The following is a 23,768-nucleotide window of genomic DNA, read 5'->3' as shown; positions in this document are numbered from 1 at the left end:
GCTAGCAAGAAGCTTTTCTTTCGCAGTGTTTTGTAGCGCACATGTGATGGTAGAGTTTGCAAAACAAATACCCACTGGATTGATGCAAATAATTATGATATCATTCTGCCAGCTAAGTATAGGCTACTTTGTAGTTAACATTTAACTAAGGGTTTTGTGAAAGCCTTTCCATCTACCAGAAGACATTTCATTAGCATCATCGCTAACAGCTACACAAAGTGGTAGACACACGCACGGCACTCACACTGACAGGGAATTCTGGTTGCTTCTTCAGAAAGTTGCAGGAAATACGAATCACTGATGGATTCTGTTCCTAATCTTATGATACAATTTGACAAATGAATTAACTTTATATACATTTAGTTGATTCCCTAATTACGTTGACACATTTTTTTATATCGTTGAATTCTGTTTTAATGTCTGGATTCCATGATTCTGTCCATTTTTTTTTTCGCATCACGGATTTTATAGGTCCCTACCAATGGAATGACACTCACCTCTCCTGTGACCACAAACTTGCCATCAGGGGAAAATGACAGAGTGGTGATGGTTTTCCTGTGAAGAGAATAGGAGACAGATAAGAGAGGAAACGTTTCATTACTCTCGAAAATAAGTGAATGCATCCTGGTCTCGAGGGGTTTTTCCGCTTGGGGTGTACTCTATAACAATGGCACACTCACCACAATCAATACATCAAATCTGATGATTATCGTCACACACTAAAGTAGAGATTAGAGACTCCTACACCACAGGAAAGGAGTCCTACACAATTGCTGCTGTACCAACAGTACAGTCTGAGAACAGTAAAACGATACACCCTGTGGTGGTAAAGACATGAGTTTAAAGAAACACTGTCTGCGCTGATTGATCGCCTCAATGGCCTGTGACTGGGAGTCAAATGGTTGTTTAACAGGTTCAATTTCAAGGTGTTTCTTAAACTGTTGAAGCAGTTATTCCGGGCCAGTACTGGTACACAAAGACATTGTCTGGCAACCTGTTGTGCAATACTTAAATCGGAAATAAAGTTATGCCCTAGGGCTTATGTGGGGAAGCGTCTGCCATTTGGAACGCACAATTCCCCCCCAAGCTAAGTGTCAAATGTTTGATGCATAGCCAAGCAGCTTTTCTCTTATCAAATGTTGTACTAAGCATTACTGTACTGTGATCTAATCATGTTGGAGTCATAATTAGTCTGTAGAGTGATGAGCAGTAGGAGTAGAGCAGAGAGGGTATTAAGTTCCAGTTTTAGCCTCCAACAAGGAGAGATTACGAAAACAAACTCATCTCGGTATATGACAGAATGAAGACTGGATGGAGCCAGCTAGTCACATTGATTTAGAGGACATATTTTCAGCCCTAATGACGCGACCACGTCTACCTACCTCTGCCTTTTCCATACATGAAAGGGGTTGGCAGTGGCTTTGAAGCCGGGGTGCTGCTTTGGTCATGGCTGACTGTCTGTCCAGTGCTCTTGTTCAGTCGTTCCATAAGCCATGTTGTGTTAGACACTATAGACTATCTCCCTCCCTCATCCAGATGGCCTGTGTTAACAGGTCCTACAGGGTTAGGCAATCGTACTCCATGGAACCACAAATTCCATATTATTCTACAACGTAGAGAATATTAAAACTAAAGAAAAACCCTGGAATGAGTAAGCGTGTCCAAACTTTTGACTGGAACTGTATATGGGTGGCAGGTAGCCTCGAGGTTAGAGCGTTGGGCCAGTAATCGAAAGATCACTTGTTCGAATCCCGGAGCCGACAAGGTGAAAAGTCTGTCGCTGTGGCCTTGGGCAAGGCACTTAACCTGAAATGCTCCAGGGGTTCCCACTGAATTGATGCCAGGTCAGCATAGGCTACTTTGTAGTTAACATTTAACTGAGAAGGTTTTTGTGAAAGCCTTTCTACCAGAAGACTTTTGGTCCTTTCACAAAAACCTTCTCACCTGCTACCTGCCACCCATATACAGTTCCAGTCAAAAGTTTGGACACGCTTACTCATTCCAGGGTTTTTCTTTAGTTTTAATATTCTCTACGTTGTAGAATAATATGGAATTTGTGGTCTTCTGTCTTCCAGAAGACTTTTCAATAGCATCATCGCTAACAGCTACACAAAGTGGTAGACACACGCAGACAGGGAATTCTGGTTGCCTCTTCAGAAAGTTGCAGGAAATACAAATCACTGATGGATTCTGTTAATGTCTTATGATAAACTTGGACATGTCTTAAGACACAGGTGATGGCTGGGTATGTAGCCTATGCACCAAATCAAGACTATTGTCATGGGATTGCTATTACAATCTTTACTGTTGTAGTTTTGTTTTTGTATGTCAGCGATGTATGAGGAGGAACCCTGAAGCCTAAGTGACTGACTAGCTGGCTGCAGCCATGCACTCTCTTTGCTTCGCCTGGCTTGACGGACTGAACAGGAGGCAGCAGTTACACCGTATGAAACCTCACCTGGAGCTGTTGAGGATGTGATGCTGTTTGTTCTTCTTGGGGTTCAGCAGCACCACCACACATCTGTAGGAAAGAGAAGGAACGAGAATAGGGTTTAGACTACATAGATTTACTCAGGGGAATGACCCCAATAATCAAGGCTCAGCGGTCTCCCATGTAGCTCAGTTGGTAGAGCATGGTGCTTGCAACGCCAGTGTTGTGGGTTCGATTCCCATGGGGGACCAGTACAAAAGAAGCATGGAATTATATGCACTAATACTGTAAGTCGCTCTGGATAAGAGCGTCTGCTAAAATGACACATTTAAAATGGACTGCAAAGTGCTAGATAAAAAGTAAAGTAAACTAACATGCAAAGTTAGGTAAGTAGTAAACTTAAATATAGCTACTCCGGAGAGTGTGGACTGAGTCACAACACAGAATACACGGAATTCCCTGTTGCCAAGAATAACTCCTGAGCTGCACTAAAATAAAGTTACATAAATACTTAATATCCCGCTCTTGCTGTATTTTAGGTTGAATATCAGAGTAGAGGACAGCATGGCTGCAAAGTGAGTGTTGGAGTGAATGCAGGAGCACTGAGTAGCATGACCAAGCAAAAACCAGATGCCTTTTTAAGCTGCTTCCATTTCTTGTTTCATCTCCCAGTGGGGAAACACTCCTAGAAGCTAAACGACGTCCAGGGCCTTTTACCTTATCACACAGCAGGGAAGATGAGAGGGAATACTTGCTGTGTAGTCAGTCACTGACAATGTGTCAGAGAGAAGCTGGGCACTGTTGTGATCATCAGAGCTGCTGGAAAGCCTTTGAATAGAAGTGTTTCAGGTGTACTGGGGATACAATCAAAGGGACAGCCAGGCACTATGGCATCACTGAGATTGCACAGACAAGAGGGAGAAAGTTCTAGAAAAAAAATGGTGGTGCACCTTCGGAAACTCTACAGTAGCCCTACCGTACTACTGTTTACCACCACAGAGCAGCTGACAAAGACTTGCTTTGGGGGTCTGCAAGCAAGAACATTGTAAATGCTTCATGTTTTTCTCACCAGAGGACTTCCACTGGAACTGTAGGGGGAAAAATGAAATGCCATAAAATGAGGGAAAGATGTGGTCATACAACAAGACTACAGTGTACAAACCTGCTGCACTGTGCTGATGCACTGTCCTACTGACATGATGCCAAAAGTTACCTAACACCAATTCACTCTTAAAGAGTCTCCAGAGAATCAAACTGGGCACTGAGAATGCAGCCCGATGCCACACTTGTACAGGAAGCCCAGCATGCGTCTGTGTGATGCTTAACAGAGTACAGCTCCTTAGTCCCTCTGAACTGGCTCCTACTGAGAGGGAGAGAAGGAGAGAGGGAGGTGACGGCCCATGCCAGACTTAGTCAACCCTGGCATTGCTCAGAGGGTGAATGGGCAAGACAAAATATTTAAGTGCCTTTGAACGGGGTACGGTAGGTGCCAGATACACACAGACCTTCCATCCCCTGGTTAATGGCTGTCTGGGGAGCTGGAGAGGCTTCTGCTTGCAGCCTGAAATGCCACATATGTAGGTTGCAGATACAAATGGGACTGTTACAGTAACTGGCCAACAGCCAGCCAGCTCTCCTGCCTGGCACGGTGTAAACACGACACTCAGACACACAGAACGAGAACGAGAGAGAGAGAGAACGAGAGAGAGAACGAGAGAGAGACAGAGACAGGCTGCATCCCAAATGGCACCCCCTATTCCCATAAGGGTCAAACGTAGTGCACTATATAGAGAATAGGGTGCCATTTGAGACAGCGTCTGTTAGTCAGTGGTTGACTACCTAGGCCCATGGAGCAGGTTTTATGCTGCCTGCTTGCTGGTGTCACATGTCATAGAGCAGCCAGAGGGGACAGGCAGGCCAGCTGGGCCCCAGAGTTAGAGACCACACCACAGAACAATTCCTGTCTGCTGTGCTGTCATCTCATTCAATAGGTAGGAAACAAGCTGCACGTTGTTGATTGAGTGCACTTCATCACTGCCTTCCATGCCTTGGCTGTCATCGGTTTGTTCTTTTTCAGCCTATGTCAGCAGTAGAGGAATGGCTCATGGCTGTCTACTCTGTGGCATTACTTCAGCCAGAACTACAGGGGTGGGAGGGGAATGAGCTCATGGATCAATATACCATTACTCATTGCACCACAAACACACCATAAACTCCCTCCCTCCCTTCTACAGTTCCACTGGGTTTTACAGAGGAAGCGAGAGAGTGTGGAACATTGAGTGGTTAGAACATAATAGCATTATTGGATTGGAGTTTACATAGAACCATGGGATTGATAGACAGGGCTCAGATCAAAGACCTGAGGAGGAGTGCTGAACGTGAGCTTCCTCTCTCAGGCAAAATAATCCTACAAGTTATCTTTCCCACAACACAGGCTGCAGTCCTAGGCTAGCACAAACTGCTATCCTGTTTTTTCTATTCCAGACACTGCTGGTCATCCGGTGTCAGCAAGCACAGTCAAATGAACACAGTTGGCTATTTATTAGCAAAGACATGAATCAGGAAACTAACAGCGTGTCTTGAAGATCTACGGAGTAGCCTAGATAATCAGTAACATCACTACTACCTTAGGCTAAGCATTAGAAAAAGCTCTAACTCTTCATCAAAACATGTTTTCCCAACCTATCCCATAACACTAAAACAGACCAGCTCTAACCTGCAGACATTAGCTCCATCCAAAATGGCACCCTATTCCCTACATCAGGGGTATTCAACTCTGACCCTACGAGGTCTGGAGCCTGCTGGTTTTCTGTTCAACCTGATAAATAATTACACCCACCTGGTGTCCCAGGTTTTCGTTCCTTATTAAACAGGTCAGGGCAACTGGGCTGGTTATACACTAGTACCAGTCAAAGGTTTGGACACACCTACTCTTTCAAGGGTTTTTCTTTATTATTACTATTTTCTACATTGTAGAATAATAGTGAAGACATCAACACTATGAAATAACACATATGGAATCATGTAGTAAGCAAGGAAAGTGTTAAACAAATCAAAATATATTTTAGATTTGAGATTCTTCAAAGTAGCCACCCTTTTCCTTGATGACAGCTTTGCACACTCTTGGCATTCTCTCAACCAGTTTCACCTGGAATGCTTTTCCAACAGTCTCGAGGGAGTTCCCACGTATGCTGAGCACTTGTTGGCTGCTTTTCCTTCACTCTGCGGTCCAACTCATCCTAAACCATCTCAATTGGGTTGAGGTCGAGTGACTGTGGAGACCAGGTCAACTCCATCACGCTCCTTCTTGGTCAAATAGCCCTTACACAGCCTGGAGGTGTGTTGGGCCATTGTCCTGTTGAAAAACAAATGATAGTGGGACTAAGCGCAAACAAGATGGGATGGCGGATCTCTGTAGAATGCTGTGGCAGCCACACTGGTTAAGTGTGCCTTGAATTCTAAATAAATCCCAGACAGTGTCACCAGCAAAGCACCCCCACACCATCACACCACCTCCTCCATGCTTCACGGTGGGAACCACACATGCAGAGATCATCCATTCCACCAGTCTAATGTCCATTGCTCATGTTTCTTGGCCCAAGTAAGTCTCTTCTTCTTATAGGTGTCCTTTAGTAGTGGTTTCTTTGCAGCAATTCGATCATGAAGGCCTGATTTATGCAGTCTCCTCTGAACAGTTGATGTTGAGATGTGTGTTACTTTATCTCTGTGAAGCATTCATTTGGGCTGCAATCTCAGGCTGGTAATGAACTCTAATGAACTTTTCCTCTGCAGCAGAGGTAACTCTGGGTCTTCCTTTTCTGTGGCGGTCCTTATGAGAGCCAGTTTCATCATAGCGCTTGATGGTTTTTGCGACTGCACTTGAAGAAATTTTCTGGATTGACAGACCTTCATGTCTTAAAGTAATGATGGACTGTTGTTTCTCTTTTCTTATTCGAGCGGGACTTGACCTACTATGGACTTGGTCTTTTACCAAATAGGGCTATGTTCTGTATACCACCCCCCTACCTTGTCACAAAACAACTTTTCTTTCTCAAGAAGGAAAGAAATTCCACAAATTAACTTTCAACAAGGCACGCCTGTTAATTGAAATGCATTCCAGGTGACTACCTCATGAAGCTGGTTGAGAGAATACCAAGAGTGTGCAAAGCTGTCATCACGGCAAAGGATGGCTACTTTGAAGAATCTCAAATCTAAAATATATTTTGATTTGTTTCACACTTTTCTGGTCACTACATCATTCCATATGATGTTGTTATGTGTTATTTCATAGTTTTGATGTCTTCACTATTATTCTACAGTGTTATTCTACAATGTAGAAAAAAGTAAAAATAAAGAAAAACCCTGGAATGAGAAGGCATGTCCAAACTTTTGACTGGTACTGTATACACAAAAGTATGTGGACACCCCTTCAAATTAGTGGATTTGGCTATTTCAGCCACACCCTTTGCTGAGAGGTGTATAAAATCGAGCACACTGCCAAGCAATCTCCATAGACAAACATTGGCAGTAGACTGGCCTTAGTGAAGCGCTCAGGGACTTTAAATGTGGCACCTTTCATGGGATGCCACCTTTCCAACAAGTCAGTCTGTCAAATTTCTGCACTGCTAGGGCTGCTCATACAACTGTAAGTGCTGTTATTGTGAAGGGGAAACATACAGGAGCAACAACGGCTCAGCCGCGTAGTGGTAGCTCACAGAACGGGTCCGCTGAGTGCTAAACTACGTAGCGCGTTAAAATCATCTGTCCTCGGTTGCAACACTCACTACCGAGTTCCAAACTGCCTCTGGAAGCCACCTCGGCACAAGAACTGTTCGTCGGGAGTTTCATGAGATTGGTTTCCGTGGCTGGGCAGCTGCTCACAAGCCTAAGATCATCATGCGCAATGCCAAGCGTCGGCTGGAGTGATAAATCACGCAAAACCATCTGGCAGTCCGACGGACGAGTCTGGGTTTGGCTGATGCCAGGACAACGCTACCTGCCTGAATGCATAGTGCCAACTGTAAAGTTAGGTGGAGGAGGAATAATGGTTGGGGCTAGGCCCCTTAGTTCCAGTGAAGGGAAATCTTAACGCTACCGCATACAATGACATTGTGCTTCCAACTATGTGGCAACAGTTTGGGGAAGACACATTCTTTCCTGTTTCAGCATGACAATGCCGCCCGTGCACAAAGTGAGGTCCATACAGAAATGGTTTGTTGAGATCGGTGACGAAGAACTTGACTAGTCTGGATAGTGCCCTGACCTCAATGCCATCAAACACTGTTAGGTTGAATTGGAACGCTGACTGTGAGCCAGGCCTGATCACCCAACATCAGTGCCCGACCTCACTAATGCTCGTGGCTGAATGGAAGCAAGTCCCCACAGCAATGTTCCAACATGTAGTGGAAAGCCTTCCCAGAAGAGTGGAGGCTCATGGTTTTAGAATGAGATGTTTGACAAGCAGGTGTCCACATACTTTTGGTCATGAAGTGTATTTTAACAGATAAGAGAGGCTGGAGAGGAGATGGGGCTTCAACCGTTCAGCAGAATTTACATGGAAAATATTATGCAAACTTCAGCCAACCAAAGAATTGCTGCTGAATGGTAACCACTAGTTAGAATCACAATGCTAACACTGTCATACAGTTATAAACATACTATAGAAAGCTTATATACTTCAGTACAATAAAACCATTGATGTTCAACATGGCAGCACGCACCTGATCTCATGCAAATATTCTAACTGATTTCAGAGCAATATAAATCCAATATTTACTGATCAGACAGGATCAGTCATAGACTGAGGAGGGGGGGTGGACTAGTGAAAACAACAGCCTCCCTACCTAGACTAACCTATGGCTAAATTCATGGCCGAGTATGCAGTAGCGGAGGGGGAAGACCAGTTAAAAGAAGAGCCTATACCTATGGCTAATTCATGACAGGCTGAGTAATAGTGTTACCACACAGTAAAAGGCAATCCTCATCAGCCACCCATCAGGCATCTGGTGGGTTCGTTCAGCAAACTGACAGGTGGTCAAGCCTCTGAAATGAAATGACAAAGCCTTACAGGGTCTGTAGTGTCTGCAGGGAGGGTATATCAATTTCCTTCCGACCCCAGAGAGAAGACAGAGAGACCACCCTCCGATCTGCCAGTCCACTCCACTTCAAAGAACCTACCCCGCTTGCCTCCTCTCTCCCGCCCTCCCTCCACCTATCCATGCTGATCCTGCCTTATTTCTTGTCCTCCGTTCACGCTGAGACAGACTGGACGACCTCATCATTAATCTGCCATGCTGCAAGTCTCCTGTCCCGGTACGGTCAGGGTAGCTGGCTAACAACAACGGGAGCAAAACTAGGGGTTCTCTGTCCTTAAAGATAGGTAATAAAGAGCTTGTATCATTTCCACCAGTAGTTTGGAAAGCAGCGCTCACGAGCCAAAACGGGTCCTCGGACATTGTGTATGACGTCATCCATTTCAAATGATATGTTACGTCCTGCAAAAAATAAATCACTGCACAATTCATATGACAGGTAACAAATGTGTAAATGCTTAAGATCCTCTTTAAATCTACTGTGGAACAATGCAACCCTGATGAAGGCAGCATATTGTAGCTGTACCAACGATGGTACCTATAAAACGTATTGAATCCGAGCCATGAGAGCACAATGAGAGAGACTACATAAGAGACAGATACAGTCGTCTACTGTAGATTTACAAAGTGCTAAAGAATATATATTTACTGCCTCAGGATTGAGGCTATTCTCTGTAGTCAGTGTTTTCTTTGTAGCTGTTTGTCTTTTCAGTCCATCCAGCGCCTCTGGTCTTACCGCATCCTTTGAGAATACAGTTACAGATGCTGTTGTGGGACCCTCCAGCAAAGAGCTGCAATGCAGCACAGAGGCAGAGTACACTCCTCTACCTCTGAGCAGGGCTATCTAACAGCTAGGGGCTACAAGAGGACTATTCCCTCCCCCACGCACCTTTTTCCTAACCCTCGCTCCCTCTTCACACATACACACCCACACCCACAGTTAATACGGACTCAGTTTGCTGCAGTGCGGTACGGTCAGGACAAGTCGAGGGTTCCTGTCTGACACACATCTAGTCACGCATGTTAGACTTCTCCAACAGCCAGCAGGACGTTTAATGCTCACAGAGGACATTGATTCCACATCACTAGAGATGCCGCTGTCTCAGACAACCCAGACATTCATTCATCCAAAACCCATACAGTCCTACCCTGTTCAATAATCTCACATATTATTCTAGGTTGCACTGTATATATACACACACTATAGTACCATGGATATTGACCTATACAGTCAATGTGCTGCATTCAGGTTCTGCCATAAATGCACTAACAAAAAGTAGGCAAAGGTGAAATTTAAAAGGGGCAATCAAAAGTTGCTACATCCATTTTTGGACTTATTTAAATATATGTACCCATTGATTTTTGAAGAATATAACCTATGAGCTTAGATCAACGGTTGTACCCCATCAGAACCAGTAATAACCTTGTTTTATTCCAATGTTTGTATACAAAGTAAATGTAAACAAACAATACATAGCCTGAAAACATGGTTAATAAGACTATAATTTTGATATCATGGAAGGTCAGCCCATTCATGCATAGCTCGGTTTATGAATCTGAGAGTGGTTCCATTTCTCTAGCCCCATCCCTCAGTTTTTAATCGAACAGGGGCAGGGAGAAATGTTTTATCGTTTCTACTGCTGATTGCCACTTTAAGACGTTTGCAGCAAACGCTGATATCCTTCAGTCATCAAACAACAAAGCTATGGTAAATCAAAAAATATACAATCCCTTGTCACTGACCTAGCATTCAACAACTTATTTTTGGGATCCTGATATTCCGATTCCCCGATAATAATCATAACAACCACCAACATTTTTTTGTTTTTACTGAGTTACAGTTCATATAAGGAAATCAGTCAATTGAAATAAATTCATTAGGCCCTAATCTATGGATTTTACAGGACTGGGCAGAGGTGCAGCCCACCCACTTGGGAGCCAGGCCCACCCACTTGGGAGCCAGGCCCACCCACTTGGCAGCCAGGCCCACCCACTTGGCAGCCAGGCCCACCCACTTGGCAGCCAGGCCCACCCACTTGGCTTCAGAATGAGTTTTTCCCCACAAAAGGACTTTATTACAGACAAACACTCAGTTTCATCTGCTGTCCGGGTGGCTGGTCGCAGACGATTCCGCAGTTGAAGAAGCTGGATGTGGAGGTGGTTACATGTGGTCTGCAGTTGTGAGGCCGGTTGGATGTTCTGCCAAATTCTCTAAAACAATGTTGGAGGCGGTTTATGGTAGAGCAGTTAACATTCAATTATCTGTCAACAGCTCTGGTGAACATCCCTGCAGTCAGCATCCCAATTGCACACTCCCTCAGAACTTGAGACACCTGTAGCATTGTGTTGTGTGACAAAATTGCACATTTTAGAGTGGACTTTTATTGTCCCCAATCCGAGGGACACCTGTGTAATGACCATGCTGTTTAATCAGCTTCTTGATATACCACACCTGTCAGGTGGATAGATTATCTTGGCAGTGGAGAAATGCTCACTAACAGGGATGTAAGAAAATTTGTACACAAAATTTGAGAGAAATATGCTTTTTGTGCATATGGATTATCTCTTATTTCAGCTCATGATAAATGGGATAAATGTTTTTTTTTGTGTTTCACCTTTCCATGAAGGATCTGGGCAATTGTGGGGTGTGGTCTGGTCAAAAAGTAGTGCACTACCCTATATTAAAAGAGAATAGGGTGCAATTTCAGACACACCCATAGCTAGACCTCATCAGGTGCAGGACTCAGCCCATGGTCGTATTCAGCACCCATAGCTAGACCTCATCAGGTGCAGGACTCAGCCCATGGTCGTATTCAGCACCCATAGCTAGACCTCATCAGGTGCAGGACTCAGCCCATGGTCGTATTCAGTACCCATAGCTAGACCTCATCAGGTGCAGGACTGAGCCCATGGTCGTATTCAGCACCCATAGCTAGACCTCATCAGGTGCAGGACTCAGCCCATGGTCGTATTCAGCACCCATAGCTAGACCTCATCAGGTGCAGGACTCAGCCCATGGTCGTATTCAGCACCCATAGCTAGACCTCATCAGGTGCAGGACTCAGCCCATGGTCGTATTCAGTACCCATAGCTAGACCTCATCAGGTGCAGGACTCAGCCCATGGTCGTATTCAGTACCCATAGCTAGACCTCATCAGGTGCAGGACTCAGCCCATGGTCGTATTCAGTACCCATAGCTAGACCTCATCAGGTGCAGGACTCAGCCCATGGTCGTATTCAGTACCCATAGCTAGACCTCATCAGGTGCAGGACTCAGCCCATGGTCGTATTCAGTACCCATAGCTAGACCTCATCAGGTGCAGGACTCAGCCCATGGTCGTATTCAGCACCCATAGCTAGACCTCATCAGGTGCAGGACTCAGCCCATGGTCGTATTCAGTAGTGCACGCCATAGAAAAGCATAGCAAAACATTTTGAAATGAGAATGAGTGTTTCTTAAGTTCAGGTTAGTAGTCCCACCCAGTTTCAGTCCATTTGGTTCTTAATGAATACGACCCGGGCCATGTGTGACAGCTTTGTGTAAGGGCTTGGACTGACCCTAAACCCTCCACAGACAGACACTCTCTGGTGTGAAGATGCTTCCTCTCCCACAAAAACATCTGCAGCGTCTTCCAAATGACACCCTATATAGTACAACAGTACTTTTTACCAGGGCTCATAGGGTTCTGGTGAAAAGTAGTGCACTTTATAGGGAATAGGGTGCCAATTGGGAAGCAGCCTAAGACATCTGCCGGGTCTCATTGGATCTGGAGCTCAGCCTAACATGCACATTAACACAAGCAGCTGAGTAAGCAGAGAATATATCTTTCTGATTCCTGTAATTCCTTGTTGGGATGCCTGTGACCACCTCCCCTCCCAAGCCAAGGAATCTATATCAGGCTTACCCCTGCACTTTACACTTCCAGGAAGTAGGCTATGGCTACTGTATTTATTTAGAATCAATGATCTGTACTGACGGAACTGTATGCCACTGTGTAACCTAGTGTGTAGTGTGTATATATACATCTCATGTGATTCCCTTCATTGTTTTCATAGGCTTTACAGCTGTGTGTGCGCGGCTAACAACTTAATGAGATGATGAAGCATGTGATAGAGGTCAGAGACTCTCCCTCACATTCTAGCCCACGTTGTCCACAGTCCACCTTATGAGCAGACCCCTTGGAGAGATTGAAAACAATAGCCTGGTTCCTATGTGAATGTCGGAGGCCCTTACTGCATACAGCAAACAAATTAAGTTCACCCAGGAAAAAAATAGTTATTTTACTTAACTTAAGGCACTATGAGCAATATCCATTGTTGATGGTTGGCTGAGCATAGGCCTACTCAGCAATTTAGTTGCCAATTACTAGATGTGTAGTATTGCAGAGAAACCTCGTGTGGAGACACTGAAAACTGACTTAAAGGTCTAGCTAATGCATCTTATGCTCTATCATCTCTAAAGACAGACATGCCGTGTTATTGAAGTGATACAACGGTATGACTGTCGTAGCACAAGGAAAGCGTCAAGCTGTCGACCTAAAACGTCAACCACGGCTAAAATCATAGTTAAAGCAGTGCTTTGTACAGCATACTGCCTCTCAAACCTTGTAGCAAGGACTACTTCTGAAAGTGTCGACCTAGCGAGCTACATGACTAAAAATGGCTCCTCATGACACAGCTCTTCTGTGTTCATAAACCACAAGATATCTTTCCCCTGATGAATACAATACACACACGTCCTGATCATTGCTGAGAAATGACTTTCCTACTCTCCCTCCAGCTTTCACGCTCCACTCATTCTCTGAAAAATCTTACCGTCCAGGGACTTTTGAAGTGTATTAAATTCAAAACATAATGGTGCTCTGCCTCTGCCTACCTAGTCAGTTCTGTAAAGATACATCACACATGGCCTCCGCATATGCATAACATTTTCCAAAAATGAGTTAAAAAAAATATATTTTTATTTAACAAGGCAAGTCAGTTAACAACAAATTCTTATTTACTATGACGGCCTACATCGGCCAAACCTGGACGATGCTGGGCCAATTGTGGCGGGGGCAGCAGGACGCCTAGTGGTTAGAGTGTTGGGCCAGTAACCGAAAGGTTGCTCGATCGAATCCCGAGCTGACAAGGTAAAAATCTGTCGCTCTGCCCCTGAACAAGGCAGTTAACCCACTGTTCCTAGGCCGTCACTGTAAATAAGAATTTGTTCTTAACTGACTTGCCTAGTTAAATAAATGTATATTTACACACACACACAAAAAAGTATTTAGTCAGCCACCAATTGTGCAAGTTCTCCCACTTAAAAAGATGAGAGGCCTGTAATTTTCATCATAGGTACACTTCAACTATGACAGACAAAATAAGAAAAAAAATGATGAATGAATTTGCAAATTATGGTGGAAAATAAGTATTTGGTCACCTACAAACAAGCTTTGTAGGTGAAGATTTCTGGCTCTCACAGACCTGTAACTCCTTCTTTAATAGGCTCCTCTGTCCTCCACTCATTACCTGTATTAATGGCACCTGTTTGAACTTGTTATCAGTATAAAAGACACCTGTCCACAACCTCAAACAGTCACACTCCAAACTCCACTATGGCCAAGACCAAAGACCTGTCAAAGGACACCAGGCTGGGAAGACTGAATCTGCAATAGGTAAGCAGCTTGGTTTGAAGAAATCAACTGTGGGAGCACTTATTAGGAAATGGAAGACATACAAGACCACTGATAATCTCCCTCGATCTGGGGCTCCACGCAAGATCTCACCCAGTGGGGTCAAAATGATCACAAGAACGGTGAGCAAAAATCCCAGAACCACACGGGGGGACCTAGTGAATGACCTGCAGAGAGCTGGGACCAAAGTAACAAAGCCTACCATCAGTAACACACTACGCCGCCAGGGACTCAAATCCTGTAGTGCCAGACGTGTCCCCCTGCTTAAGCCAGTACATGTCCAGGCCCGTCTGAAGTTTGCTGGAGAGCATTTGGATGATCCAGAAGAAGATTGCGAGAATGTCATATGGTCAGATGAAACCAAATATAACTTTTTGGAAAAACTCAACTCGTCGTGTTTGGAGGACAAAGAATGCTGAGTTGCATCCAAAGAACACCATACCTACTGTGAAGCATAGGGGTGGAAACATCATGCTTTGTGGCTGTTTTTCTGCAAAGGGAACAGGACGACTGATCCGTGTAAAGGAAAGAATGGGGCCATGTATCGTGAGATTTTGAGTGAAAACCTCCTTCCATCAGCAAGGGCATTGAAGATGAAACGTGGCTTGGTCTTTCAGCATGACAATGATCCCAAACACACCGCCCAGGCAACGAAGGAGTGGCTTCGTAAGAAGCATTTCAAGGTCCTGGAGTGGCCTAGCCAGTCTCCAGATCTCAACCCCATAGAAAATCTGTGGAGGGAGTTGAAAGTCCGTGTTGCCCAGCAACATCCCCAAAACATCACTGCTCTAGAGGAGATCTGCATGGAGGAATGGGCCAAAATACCAGCAACAGTGTGTGAAAATCTTTTGAAGACTTACGGAAAACATTTGACCTGTCATTGCCAACAAATGGTATATAACAAAGTATTGAGATAAACTTTTGTTATTGACCAAATACTTGTTTTCCACCATAATTTTTCAAATAAATTCATTAAATCCTACAATGTGGTTTTCTGGATTTTTTTCTCTCTAATTTTGTCTGTCATAGTTGAAGTGTACCTATGATGAAAATTACAGGCCTCTCATCTTTTTAAGTGGGAGAACTTGCACAATTGGTGGCTGACTAAATACTTTCTTGCCCCACTGTGTGTGCATACATACATATATATAAATAAAAATGTAAAAATATAAATAATAATGCGCTGCCCTATGGGACTCCAAATCACAGCCGGTTGTGATACAGCCTGGATACGAACCAGGGTGTCTGTAGTGATGCCTCTAGCACTGAGATGCAGTGCCTTAGACTGCCGTGCCACTAAGGAGCCCAGTGGGGCAAAAGAGAAACCAACAACAAACATTGCATTGAAGTTGAATGAACAAGTATCTAAATGACAAGATGTGGGAAGGTGAACGAGGTGAAGTATTAGGCCTGGACATTAAAACCATTTACTGAACTACTGCTCTTCAATAACACACATTTCTGTGGATTTCCCCATATTTTAGGTTTAGTTGTTGGATGTGTAACAGGTGTTCTCTGGGTCACTCACCCAGCTGGGTAGGCCACGAGTCCAGAGCAAGGGTCACAAGCCAAAGCGCGGTTCCCAAATGCTGTGATCCCTAGCACCTTCTCCAGTGTCACCTGCAAAATAAACATCACTTCAACAATACAATAAATGGTCAACACATGACATTACTCACAAATAAACACCACCATAGAAGACGTTCCATAGCATATGTTAAATCAGGAATACACATAAGCTACAGGCCAAGGGTTTGTGTCAGTGTGTGTGTATATAGTTTATACCCTTAATATAAAGGAGGAGGATCATGAATGGTATTCTACTGTATCTTCCCAGATGATGAGAAGTGACATACCAGACTCACGAGTTTCAAAGAAACTCTTACAAATATAGAAACAAGACAGACCAGTATATGCTATGTAGGCCAATGCATTGCACAAATACCTTTCCACAGAGTAAGCAAATATGCATTGTTCAACAACTTGGGTTATAACGTCCCTATAAGCATAGTTGAAGAGAAAAGCAGCATGTCAGCAGCCCAACTTATGAGCTAATAACATTTGAAATGTTTTGCAAAAACGAAGCCATCACACTGCACTGACATGTTCTCTGGGTTTCAGCAGTTTCTTAACCAACAACAACATTTCACAGCAGGAATCAGCCAGTCAGATAAGATTTAAGTCAAGTTCAAGCTCATTGATATTCCTCTCTCTTTCTACTTACCATCTTCACAGCCTCTCAGAGATAGCATATACGTCCCTTGTGATTGGATCCCTCCAGGCCTGCTCTTCCTCATCACCCCACAACAAGCCAGAACAGCCAAGGGCACTGATCACAACCCCCCCAGGAACACTGACTGAATAATAAAACACCTGGATACAAGCTAGAATATGCTAGCTACTTGAATCCCAACCGTAGTGTGGTAGATCCCCTCTCCTGGACTTCAACCGTAGTGTGGTAGATCCCCTCTCCTGGACTTCAACCGTAGTGTGGTAGATCCCCTCTCCTGGACTTCAACCGTGGTGTGGTAGATCCCCTCTCCTGGACTTCAACCGTAGTGTGGTAGATCCCCTCTCCTGGACTTCAACCGTAGTGTGGTAGATCCCCTCTCCTGGACTTCAACCGTAGTGTGGTAGATCCCCTCTCCTGGACTTCAACCGTAGTGTGGTAGATCCCCTCTCCTGGACTTCAACCGTAGTGTGGTAGATCCCCTCTCCTGGACTTCAACCGTAGTGTGGTAGATCCCCTCTCCTGGACTTCAACCGTAGTGTGGTAGATCCCCTCTCCTGGACTTCAACCGTAGTGTGGTAGATCCCCTCTCCTGGACTTCAACCGTAGTGTGGTAGATCCCCTCTCCTGGACTTCAACCGTAGTGTGGTAGATCCCCTCTCCTGGACTTCAACCGTAGTGTGGTAGATCCCCTCTCCTGGACTTCAACCGTAGTGTGGTAGATCCCCTCTCCTGGACTTCAACCGTAGTGTGGTAGATCCCCTCTCCTGGACTTCAACCGTAGTGTGGTAGATCCCCTCTCCTGGACTTCAACCGTAGTGTGGTAGATCCCCTCTCCTGGACTTCAACCGTAGAGTGGTAGATCCCCTCTCCTGGACTTCAACCGTAGAGTGGTAGATCCCCTCTCCTGGACTTCAACCGTAGAGTGGTAGATCCCCTCTCCTGGACTTCAACCGTAGAGTGGTAGATCCCCTCTCCTGGACTTCAACCGTAGAGTGGTAGATCCCCTCTCCTGGACTTCAACCGTAGAGTGGTAGATCCCCTCTCCTGGACTTCAACCGTAGAGTGGTAGATCCCCTCTCCTGGACTTCAACCGTAGAGTGGTAGATCCCCTCTCCTGGACTTCAACCGTAGAGTGGTAGATCCCCTCTCCTGGACTTCAACCGTATAGTGGTAGATCCCCTCTCCTGGACTTCAACCGTAGAGTGGTAGATCCCCTCTCCTGGACTTCAACCGTAGAGTGGTAGATCCCCTCTCCTGGATTTCAACCGTAGAGTGGTAGATCCCCTCTCCTGGACTTCAACCGTAGAGTGGTAGATCCCCTCTCCTGGACTTCAACCGTAGAGTGGTAGATCCCCTCTCCTGGACTTCAACCGTAGAGTGGTAGATCCCCTCTCCTGGACTTCAACCGTAGAGTGGTAGATCCCCTCTCCTGGACTTCAACCGTAGAGTGGTAGATCCCCTCTCCTGGACTTCAACCGTAGAGTGGTAGATCCCCTCTCCTGGACTTCAACCGTAGAGTGGTAGATCCCCTCTCCTGGACTTCAACCGTAGAGTGGTAGATCCCCTCTCCTGGACTTCAACCGTAGAGTGGTAGATCCCCTCTCCTGGACTTCAACTGTAGAGTGGTAGATCCCCTCTCCTGGACTTCAACTGTAGAGTGGTAGATCCCCTCTCCTGGACTTCAACTGTAGAGTGGTAGATCCCCTCTCCTGGACTTCAACTGTAGAGTGGTAGATCCCCTCTCCTGGACTTCAACTGTAGAGTGGTAGATCCCCTCTCCTGGACTTCAACTGTAGAGTGGTAGATCCCCTCTCCTGGACTTCAACTGTAGTGTGGTAGATCACCCCCCCAGTCATCACATGACAGTATTCAGTTACTGTGCCTCTCAGTGTGATTGTGTGTGGGGCACTTTCCACCTCCTGTACAGCTGCCCGTTTGTGTTTTCGTCGCAAACCGTTGATTCTCTACGCCTCGCTCTCTTTCTCTACGCCTACCTTGCCGGGTTGTTGGGTTCAAGTTGAAATGTGGCCATGGCAGCAATCAACAGCGGCCAGCAGTGTTGCCAGCAAAGTGACAAATAAGTAGCTTGACTATAGGCTAATTCAGTTGATGTGATGAATTTATAAATGTATATAATAAATGAATGACCACTAGCCTATAGCTCATAAGACATCGGCTAGATCTTTGGGACGTTGCATAAAAACAGAGGTTGAAGCTTCCAGACAGGAAAAGGAAAATAAGTGGAAGTTGGGCTATTGCTCCATAAATAGAGTTTAGAACAATGTGCTTTCTGTTGTTTGTTACCAGAGTTCTACGTCAAAGGAATAATTGACTACGTCAACATTTTTAAAAAGGGACTTTAATGAGCCCAGTATACCTCCTCCTTGTAAACAAATCATAGGAGGAAGTTTTCAGCAGAAAGTTTAAAAAGAGCATTGAGTACTGAGTCCACTGCAGTGTACTTCTTCTCGATAAAGTGCAGTTGCATCCATGTTCCCAATAGGCTTCCTGATAATACATAGCCTAATCTTATGGGCTCTGGTCAAAACAAGTGCACTATAAAATGTGTCATTTGGGACCCATCCACTAACGTTACTATAGGCTACGATCCATGAGGTCGACGGGCTCAAGGCAGCAGGTAGGCGTCCCGTACAGTAATATTCTAGAACGGTACTCACAGCCTAATACAACGTTAGAACCAGGATAATAAGAAAACCCACTCCTCCTTAAATCTCTCAAACATGTATTCCTTTGTCTGACTCCCTACTCCAGAGAGTGTTTCACACTAGGTTAGTAGGCTGTCTGCATAAGCTTGCCATCACATCTTAGCCTACACCCTAAGAAAACAAAGGCAGATTGACATCAAATGAATTAAGCTCACTTAAATAATAAACAACCACAACAAGACTAATAATTACTCACATCATTACCTATCATCAAGCAAAACAAAATACAAACAATGGTAAGTCATTTCCATATAGCCCCCCTGATGTAGTATGTTGGTTAAACTAAGGTTGGGAAGATACAGTATAGCCTATATGTAGGCTATGTAGTTGATTCTCTCATACATGATTCTCAGCTTTCTCCCTGCTGTGTTACATAATGTCAGGCTAGTAGAGTAGTGGTAGGTTAGAGTTTACATCTGGTTGGTCTCTGATGTAAGTGTGCCACGGAGCGCTCCTACAAACACCTCTTAAAACCCACGAGGAGAAACAGCCGTGGACGCTTAATAAAACAATGGGACTAACAGAATGACAGAATGTGGACCTTTTAAAATAGGACACTCATCTTGCCTGAGTAACCTTTCAATGTTTAAAAAAATATCTATATTTATCTGTAAATAATAGTCACAAATCCTAACACGTCACTACTGTACTAAAAGAGAGAAGGGAGGGAATTGAAGAGGCGATGTTAAAAAGTGGGCCTATACTCTGCATGCACACACGAAGACATAGAGCCTATAATGACAGTCCAGCATGGCTCGGGGCCTGTTACAGCTTTATAGCCTACGCTTCACAGGGAGCAAGGAGGAGTATTAAGTAGCCTAAGTATGACTGTTCTAGTCACTGCCATGTCTCTTGAGACTTTGTAGTACACTAACTACAGCCACTGACACTCCTGGGTGGAACAGGAAGGTAGTGTACTGTCGGTGTCCTGCTACAGCCGTAAACAGACAGACTGGAATGCACCAGCAGAGTGAACTTCATGGAAGAGGGGGGGAATTACTACACATGAAAGCTTGTCATATTGACAACATTCTTGGACGTATCGTCATCAACGTACAGAATTATTGTCAACTATAAGAACCAATGTTATTGTTATCTGAATTGTTATCTGCAGGTCTATTCTTCATAGCTTTTTAGGGGGTTCAGTCAACACACATAGGGAGGGAGGGGGGGGGGGGAAGAGAGAGAAAATGCAGGTAGCTTGTAGCCTACATGGGAATGGAACGAACCCAGCTGTCTGTCTGTCTGTCAGGTCACATGCCACTTTCTCACGTCAACACCGAGGACGTGAACAGACTTCTTTAAAAATCGACTTATAGTAAGGTTGTGAATAGCATATAAATCACTGTAAAAAATTTGTACAGTAATTGTTTTACTACAAGTATAAGAATTGACTTAAACAGAGTGTGAGACATGTCATGAAGATATGGAGTTGACTGCAGGACTAGGCTAGGAGGGACACGTTTATGTAAACTATGATGAGCAACCTCCATGCTGTTGCTGTTGCAAGGGAAAATAAGCCTGCATGCAATGTCCAAGAACATGTTTTTGTTTAATGGTCAGTGACACACTTCCCCAAATATGTGATGTACATGGAATCTATATGAGGATCCAGTAAATAAATATGAATGTCCCTCCAATGATTGTGTGCATTGTCAATATTTGACGTATTATTCCAGAACACCGGTGCAGTTGCAACACAATACATCATTCTTCCCATTAGAAAGCACTGGACTGTGCATTTAATTTTACTGCTAGATCAATGCTGTTTTAATTATATACAAATGACTGTGATATTGCCTGGTAGGTCGCTCGCAGTGTTTGATAGCAAATCTATAAGATGGTTATAATGGTCTTCTGTCAATGTTCAAAAAATGAAAATGTACAGGGATGAGTGTCCATGCCAGATACATACCTTGTTAGTGAGATTTTCTTTGTTGTTCAGAGCTTTATTCCTTCTCAATTTTATAGATGGCGAGCGAAGCAGATTTTTGATCCGACTCTTTATTGTGGAACCCTCCACCGTCATCTTGAAAAATAAATTCTGACTGATCTCTTTAATCGGTTGATAGAATTAGTACATGCAAATATGGAAACCGGTGGTGAAATACAGACACAATCATTTCTACTTCACCAAAATAAATAAATGGATCAAATAGACAGGAATATGCTGTCATGCTTCCTACAGGTTCAATGAGCTGGTTCTGTCAGCATGTGTGCAGTTCTCGTTGATTTCATGCCCTGCTCTGCCTAGGAAGCTTTTTCGTATTATCTGTTCTTCTTGGATCGCATTCTGATCCACGGAGAGGGATCTCTCTCTGGATGCATTTGGAAAAATTGTAAACGTTCCCAGATTGTCAACAGGATTAGCTACTTCGATGTTCGGGTCACAGAAGACAGTCTGTCACGTCTCCGCTCCTCTTGTCATTGCCTCCTCCTCAACGAGAACTCACCAATGATTTGCAAACTGGATCTGTGGCACAACACCAGTTGGTTAGCCAGCTAGCCAAGCTTTCAGCCATAGAATTAGGAATTAGAATACGGTTCTCTATGGTCCCAGCTGTCTCTTGCGTCCCCATATGGGCAAAAAAGATACTAACGTTTGCTTAAAACACTCAATAAGAATATGCCAAGTGCTATTGCCTACGAGCATGTCATTTGACAATGTTAACAAACTAGCATTGTATCTAACAATAGTTAGCTAGCTAGATATTTAGCCGTGCCTATAGGGGCTAAGGTTAGCACAGGCGCCTTGGGCACTAGCTACCTTGCCATTGCTATAATGTTTTTCCTGGTTCTGCAATGCATGGTTTAATGATCACACATTGCAACATATCTAGCTTTCTTTTTATATCGTTCCCTTTCGTTTAGACGATTTTCTAAATCACGACTGACAGGGCAGACCTCCTTGTCTCGCTTAGTTGCAAGTATCAACATTTACAGTCGTTTGTTTTGATTACACTGGACAAGCAATCTGACCCAGATCTCACCCTAACTGGTCAAGTCATTGTCGCCATCTAGTGGTGGTTGATAGCGGCTTGGACATCTCATTTGGAGCTACCGACTGGGCCTGTCTGCCACTGTCAACTTGTTTTCTGTCTCCTAACTCGAATGCAGCATTTGAATGAAAACAGTCGGCGAATGGCGACTTTTAGCTATTGAAAATGTAAACAGCGAATTATAGTTGGCCTGAAAAATATATAATTTTCGAACCTTATATTTTCAAGACTTTAAACCTTTTATTAATCATTTACATGCATTACACGTTAGTCCCAAATTCCTTGTGTGCTGCTTAACAGGGCAGTTGCTCCATATTATAGCTTGCATCATCTTCTTTACCCTATATGACTACACTAATACGTGTACGGTGGCCAATGAGGTGAACCTTCTAGTGGAGTCCTCCAAGTCACTCTACTGCCATAATGCTATTCTGGATCCCTTTTATTTTACACATCCAGGAGGGGTTTGGGGAGCTGGTCAGTAAAAGCCTTAGATGGTCTGTTGGTTGTAGAGTCTGCTGGTGGCACAAGTATACATGGGGGGGGGGGGGGGGGGGGGGGGGGGAATTGGGAGGACCCCTTTCAGTCAGTGTAGTTCAACTGAGTTGAGAGGAAGCTGTAGAACAAATGTGCCTTTAGAGCATTCTGCTGCTAGACTGGAGAAATGCAGTGAAAATGTAGGCAATTATGCATGTGTCCAACCTGGTCGCAAAACATATTGTATTATGTACAGACAATCCATTAGTATATGTTACGTTTCGTACCGTATGTATTAATTCTTGAATGTCCATCACCCATTTTGTATGATATGTTTCGAATTACAATTCGTACTATAATGTTACGAATTTGCTAAACTTATATATTACGAATTCTAGCTAAGTGGCTAGCTGGCTATTAGGAAGGGATGATGAGGAGCAAGGGAACGGACACCTTCAGAGTAGTAGGATAACAGATTATACAGTAGGTGGCTCAGACCAACCGAGGCTCGAGTGGGAAGATTATGGACAGGACGCAGTCGGTGATGACTGCACAGATAAACATGGTGCTTGAGGTCAGACCTACAAAGTAGAGTATGTTACTCAGGACGCACAGTGAAAGGCCCATGCTCCAGTCATAGTTCTCACGTACCGCCCAGGGCGATCTATGTACTGTTTGGAGGCCAGGTAGGCTAGGTCACACAGAGCAAGGTTCAGTACGCCGATGGAGCAGAGTGTCCACTGTAGAGACGATTTGAGGCAGGTTACCAGGCTACAGAGTTTTCCAAAGATACAGAGCAGTAAGAGGCTATGGTAGAATGGGTGGAATGACTGTTGCAGCGCAGTTGCGTGTTGTGTTGCAGTCCTCAAAAGGGGACTAATGGCAGGGAAAGGTCTACGAACCGATGTGCTGTTTCTTTGCAGTCCTCAAAGGGGGACTAATGGCAGGGAAAGGTCTACGAACCGATGTGCTGTTTCTTTGCAGTCATCAAAAGGGGACTAATGGCAGGGAAAGGTCTACGAACCGATGTGCTGTTCCTTTGCAGTCCTCAAAAGGGGACTAATGGCAGGGAAAGGTCTACGAACCGATGTGCTGTTTCTTTGCAGTCATCAAAAGGGGACTAATGGCAGGGAAA

At 44.5% G+C, this 23,768-nt stretch overlaps 1 protein-coding gene across 7 annotated transcripts in view; it reads right to left on the bottom strand.

Moving 5' to 3' along the window:
* LOC109904583 (mitogen-activated protein kinase-binding protein 1) overlaps window positions 1-22,086 on the bottom strand; it is a 64,559-nt gene extending 42,473 nt beyond the window's left edge. For all 7 annotated transcript variants that reach the window (XM_031787909.1, XM_031787915.1, XM_031787910.1 and 4 more), the window contains exons 1-4: window positions 21,073-22,086; window positions 15,727-15,818; window positions 2,459-2,521; window positions 498-555 (exon numbers count right to left, since the gene is read on the bottom strand). In XM_031787909.1, the coding sequence (XP_031643769.1) occupies window positions 498-555; window positions 2,459-2,521; window positions 15,727-15,818; window positions 21,073-21,186 (327 nt within the window). In that variant the 5' untranslated portion in view covers window positions 21,187-22,086. The remainder of the gene's footprint in view (window positions 1-497; window positions 556-2,458; window positions 2,522-15,726; window positions 15,819-21,072) is intronic.
* Between the last annotated feature and the right edge of the window lie 1,682 nt (window positions 22,087-23,768).

This window comes from Oncorhynchus kisutch, linkage group LG14 (assembly GCF_002021735.2).
Source record: "Oncorhynchus kisutch isolate 150728-3 linkage group LG14, Okis_V2, whole genome shotgun sequence".
Classification (NCBI taxonomy): Eukaryota; Metazoa; Chordata; class Actinopteri; order Salmoniformes; family Salmonidae; genus Oncorhynchus; species Oncorhynchus kisutch.
Note: the sequence above shows the minus strand (reverse complement) of the source record. Positions and strands in the feature narration are given on the sequence as shown.